The sequence below is a fragment of the Nicotiana sylvestris genome, chromosome 10 (genome assembly GCF_000393655.2).
Source record: "Nicotiana sylvestris chromosome 10, ASM39365v2, whole genome shotgun sequence".
Classification (NCBI taxonomy): Eukaryota; Viridiplantae; Streptophyta; class Magnoliopsida; order Solanales; family Solanaceae; genus Nicotiana; species Nicotiana sylvestris.
The window spans coordinates 133,588,642-133,594,419 of record NC_091066.1 but is presented as its reverse complement, the minus strand read 5'-3'; the positions used below and the strand labels follow the sequence as shown (position 1 = coordinate 133,594,419).

At 36.7% G+C, this 5,778-nt stretch overlaps 1 protein-coding gene across 1 annotated transcript; it reads right to left on the bottom strand.

The window, feature by feature from the left end:
• Positions 1–2,225: 2,225 nt before the first annotated feature.
• On the bottom strand, positions 2,226–5,279 carry LOC138879981 (secreted RxLR effector protein 161-like). Its single transcript, XM_070159630.1, has 4 exons — positions 5,262–5,279; positions 5,034–5,112; positions 3,652–3,936; positions 2,226–2,302 (listed from the first exon to the last, which is right to left on the bottom strand). Exons 1-4 carry the CDS (start codon positions 5,277–5,279, stop codon positions 2,226–2,228), a joined length of 459 nt encoding a protein of 152 aa, XP_070015731.1.
• Between the last annotated feature and the right edge of the window lie 499 nt (positions 5,280–5,778).

The following is a 5,778-nucleotide window of genomic DNA, read 5'->3' as shown; positions in this document are numbered from 1 at the left end:
TTTATTCCGGTGAGGAAATTTGGGAGAGGGTTCAGAACTGATGTTCTATACTTCAATACCACACAAGAGCGGGGGTGATTTGTGTGGTGCCCAATTTTTCATTTGACCAGATTATAGAAGGACTTGGTTCTTCTATGTGTTCCAACTACTACTGTTGCGGAATTATAAATACAGAAATTAAAGAACATAGAGATTTTATGTGAAAAACACCTGGCTCAAAAGGTGAAAAAACCACGACCTACCTTCCAGTAGGATTTTCCCAAACTCTCCACGAAAATCACTGAGCCAAAAACTGCATTTACAAAAACTTTTTTATAAACCTAGGATTAACTCTAATCTCATTGTAGCACACAACCTCAACTTTTGCAACAACTTCAAGTTAACTCTAACTTGAAAACTCTGAGTACTTAATGTTGATACCCAATTTTTTTTGCACATATTTTTAATACATATATGTACTTTCAAAATAGTACATATGCAGTTATACGCATACATAAGTAGTTTTATAATTTTTCTATAGTTTTAACAACTCCAAATCAATTTATTTCTCATTTTTTTATTATATAAATATCCAATAATTATCCTTCAAATTACTTTTGTGTTGATTTAGCCATTTAGATTCATTATTTATGCTAACATGGTTTTTAAACATTTTTAGTGCATTTTTTTGTAATTATATTTATATTTTTAAAGCTAAATTGCACATCTTTGCAATAATAGCCCTTACTAATGTATAATTACTTTGTTTATGCATAAAATGGTCTTTTATATTTTTTAAATGTTGAATAATTATTTTAAATTATTTTAGTACACAAAGATATTTTGGTACTCATTTATTATTTTTTATGAATTATTTAGTTATTAAAAGTGGCTATTTAAAATCTAGCCTTATTTTATTTCAATTTTGGCCTTAATTTGGACCCAATACCCAGCCCAATGCCCATCTGCCCCCACCCAATACCTGGGCAAATCTGGGTCGTTGATCATTTTGATCAACGGTCCAAATGAACCCTTTCCTAAATTAAAATAAACGACCCCCCAAAACCCTCTCATTTCTCACCAACCGCCACCCTGAAATCCCTTTCCTCTCCAAAAGCTCTCAAGCCCTATCCCTAATTTACCCACATCGTTGGTCATCTACTGTCTTTCATGGTGTTTCCCCATCATCATCAAGCCTCTAATGGCCTCTCCGCTACTGGTCTCACCATCTCCAGGGTCCTCAAGGGACCAGGGTTAGTCTGCTTGCATCTATGATCCTTTCTCGCCTGTTTCAGGCTATTCCTGTGTGATTTCGAGTAAGAGCTTCCTATATTTCCTTAGATCCATGGGTTTTTGAGCTTGCTTCTATGGTGTTCTTCTCGAAAGCCTAATTTCTTCTAAACTTCTTAGATCTGTACAAATCTGAGATGTTTGGACCTATTTCATATGATTTTTTACAATAACCTTTTGATTCATTACAATAACCGTCTGATTTTCGAACGATCTTTCATTTTTCTCTAAACTAGGGTTTTCAGAAATTTCTTTTTCCAAAAACATTTGATGATTTGGGTGTTTAATCTTCTGTTTCTATATGTTTTAACCAATTTTGTTAGGCTTGTTCTAACTTCAACTCGTTAATACTAAAAGCCCTGATTTTTTGACATTTTTTCTGATTTTTTGGCTCTTCTGAGTTTTCTTTGGCTTAGGGGTTTGAACCTCCACATCCACAGTCATATGTTCATCTTGATGGACCTATTCCATCTCATCCACATTAACCGCCTCAGTAGGCTCTGCAACCTTAGCTTTATCTCTGTCCATTCTCTTCTTCTTACTTTCAGCCATACCTTTTTATAACTCCTCCTCACTCTGCTTCAACTTACTCTTTGTAGCCCTTCCTTTTGGCAGATAAATTTCAGCAGTTGTTGGAGAAGCAGCCTTTCTTTTCTTGGTAGTTTTTGCAATGCTGGGGGCTTTTGGTGTTGGGGTTTTCCTTTTCTTTGGATCATATCTTGCACTCACTTTCTTCAAAAGGTCTGCTAGGGACTCCTCAATAGATGAACCAGGTTCATCTGCCTGTGAACTTAGATTAACAAACCCTTCAGCAGCCTCCCCTGAACCACCTCCCCCTGTTTTCTTGCTACTCTCTTCCACAGTTTCATGTTCAGTCCCACAGATAGCCAGTCTAACCATTTCATAAGTGGGTGAGGAATCAGCCATTTTATTCCCTTTTCCCCTCACATCACTACTCATACCGTCACTCTTCTTTTCTTTTTCACTTTAATTTTTACCTCCTCTCCTTCTTGACTCAGGCATTTCCACATTCCTAACAAACCCAACAAGAACAAACCTATTGTCTAAATTTTCAACTAAAACAGAATGTACCTCAGAAGGGGGATTTTAAGCACAGAAGACCTAGTTCCTTCCCCCTCACTCGTAGATTTTAAAGAGTCATCTGAGTTTTCAGAATCCTGGGCTTGGCTAGCCTTTAATTTCGCGTTCAATGTCTTTGAAAGCACACCTGTAGCCACAATTTTGTGAGCAAGCATCTTCACTCGCCTTCTCCTAGGTTGGGGGTTGTGCTAGGAGGGGTGGGGGAATTAGAGGGGGTAGGTTGTGTCCTGGGTTATCTTCCGGGTTAGACATCTTCGTTAATTTTGGAAGAGGAATTTTGAATTGGGGTTTTGGAAGAGAGAAGAATGGAGAGCAGAAGAAATTTGACGGTTTAGAGAATTATGAGAGTGGCAGTGATTGTGATGATGGGTTTTTAAATAGATAGGTTTAATTAATGACTAATGGCAGCTTTTGTAGTCAATTAGAAGTCCAATCAACCTGAAATTTCAGGTTGAATGAGCGGTTAAGCTTCTCTAGATTCTAGGCATTTTATGCAGTGGGGATTCTATTAGAGACGGAGTTGGTTCAAACTTTAGAGGGATAAGTTTTTGTGATGATTTTGAACATAGGTAGGACTCTGCTCATGAATTAAATATTAATATTTCTAATTGTGCAGAGTGTAGAAAACATACCTCGTTATTCAGATAAACCAGTACCGATGAACCGGGTTCTTCACTAAGAATCCCCTTGATCATGCCTCAATTTACCAAAATAGAGAAAACTTTGTTAGAGATCAGTGATTCATATCAACACGTGTCACAGGAGTATACTATTTACAATATGAGACTAAGCAACGATTAATCTAGATATTTACACAAGTTCAAGATTTTCTAACCAAATTTTTTTTATCATTGTGCATTCTGAACTAGTTCCATTAGGTGATCTTAATCATTCCTAATTCTAACATGTTCCTTTCAAAGTGATCTCTACTCAGTGCTTTAGTGAAAATGTCAGCAATCTATTTATCAGTAGCATAAAATTCTATAGTAACTAGTCCTTTCTTATAGTTGTCCCTCAAAAAATGGTGTCTGACATCTATGTGCTTAGTTCTCTTATGATGAACCGGGTTCTTAGTCATACTAATAGCACTAGTGTTATCACAGAAAATAGGGATGCAACCAACTTCAATACCAAAATCCATCAACTGTTGTTTGATCCACAATAATTGAGCACAACAGGAAGCTGCAACAACATACTCAGCTTCAGTAATGGATAAGGCCACTGAATTTTGCTTCTTATTAGCCCATGACACAAGACATGAACCAAGTAAGTGTGCCATACCTGAGGTGCTCTTCCTATCCATAAGAAAACCTGTATAGTCAGCATCAGCATATCCCACTAGGTTAAAGTTACTACATTTTGGATACCAAAGACAAATATCAGTAGTGCCTTTTAAGTATCTCAATATTCTCTTGACAATAGTCAAGTGGGATTCCTTTGGATTTGCTTGAAATCGAGCACAAAGCTCTATACTGAAAACAACGTCAGGTCTGCTAGCAGTAAGATACAAAAGTGAACCAACCATACCCCTATACAGCTTCTGATCAACAGATGAACCAGGTTCGCCTATGTCCAATTTTGTGGTTGTTGCAATAGGAGTGTCTATTTCTTTTGATTCTTTCATTTTAAACTTCTTAATCAACTCTTTTGCATATTTCTGCTGATGGATCATGGTTACATTTGAGTTTTATTTGATTTGTAAGCCTAAGAAGAAATTAAGCTCACCTATCATACTCATTTCAAATTCACTCCCCATAAGTTTTGCAATTCCTTACTTAGTTTTTCAGTGGTTGCCCCAAAAATTATGTCATCAACATATATTTGTACTACAAGAAGATCCTTACATTTTTTCCTCAAGAATAGAGTACTGTCAATTTTACCTCTCTTGTATCCATGTTCAAGCAAGAATTTGGATAGGTGTTCATACCATGCTCTAGGAGTCTGCTAGAGTCCATAGAGAGCCTTGTCTAATTTGTATACATGTTCCGGACACCCCTTGCTCTAAAACCCTGGAGGTTGTTTGACAAACACTTCTTCCTTTAAGTATCCATTTAGGAAAGAACTTTTGATATCCATCTGGTGAATAGTAAATTCCATGCGTGCTGCAAAGGCTATGAGGAGTCGTATTGTTTCCAATCTTGCAATTGGAGCAAAAGTCTCATCATAGTATATGCCTTCCTCCTAGCTATAACCTTGAACCACCAACCTTTCCTTGTTCCTTGTAACAATTCTATCTTCATCAAAGTTGTTTCTGAAGACTCATTTAGTGTTAATTACTGATCTGTCCTTGGGTCTTGGAACCAAATGCCAAACTTAACTTCTTTCAAACTAATTGAGTTCATCTTGCATTGCATTCACCTAGTCTACATCCTGCAAAGCCTAGGCAACATTTTTACGTTCGATACAATATACGAAAGCATAAAATGCACACATATTCTTTAACTAAGATCTAGTTTTAATTCCAAAGGTTTGATCAGTAATTATGTTCTCAATGGGATGAGAACTTTAATACTTGTAAGGTTTCACAACCAACTAGTTTTTATTTGATGTTTCTCCCATATTTTGTTGCTGAGGAATAGGCTCATGGACAGGTTCCATTTGGGGATTAGATTCAGTTCTTCTATGTTAAGTTCCCCCTGCCAGGTTGCCCTGGATAGAAGAACATGTTCCATCGCCTGTTCCTTCTTCTGGTCCAGCTTCATTTAACTCTTTTACCAACCCAATAGCTTCATCTTCATGTTCCTGTCTCTCAGAAAGGATGTTAATTTCGTCAAAGACTACATGTACACTTTCTTCTACACACATAGTTCTTTTGTTGTACACTTTATAAGCTTTGCTATGTGAAGAATACCCCAAGAATATTCCCGCATCTCTTCTGGGATCAAACTTACCTTGGGAGTCCTTTCCATTGTTGTGCACAAAGCACTTGCAGCCAAATGCCCTAAGATATGATATATTTGATTTTCTCTCTTTAAGTAACTCATAGGGAGTCTTCTCTATAAGAGAGTCTAGTCATGCACCTATTAATGATGTAACATGTAGTGTTTACAGCTTCTGCCTAGAAGTTATGGGGCAGTTTACTAGAAAGAAGCAAAGTCCTAGCCATATCTTCAAGAGTCCTATTCTTTCTTTCAGCTACTCCATTTTATTGAGGAGTCCTAGGGGCAGAAAAATTATGATCTATATCATGCTCATCACAAAATTCAGCAAACTTAGCATTTTCAATTACTACTAGATAAAGCTGAAAGATACAATATGAAAACACCTGCTACAATTGAACTAGAATAAAAGATAGATACTTGGAACTGGTTCTTCTATCTGGTTCAAGTAGCTTCAGGATTGCACGCTTGAATTACAAATAAATTGCTTGCAAAATTGCCTTGCTATTTTGCTCTCAATTCATATTTA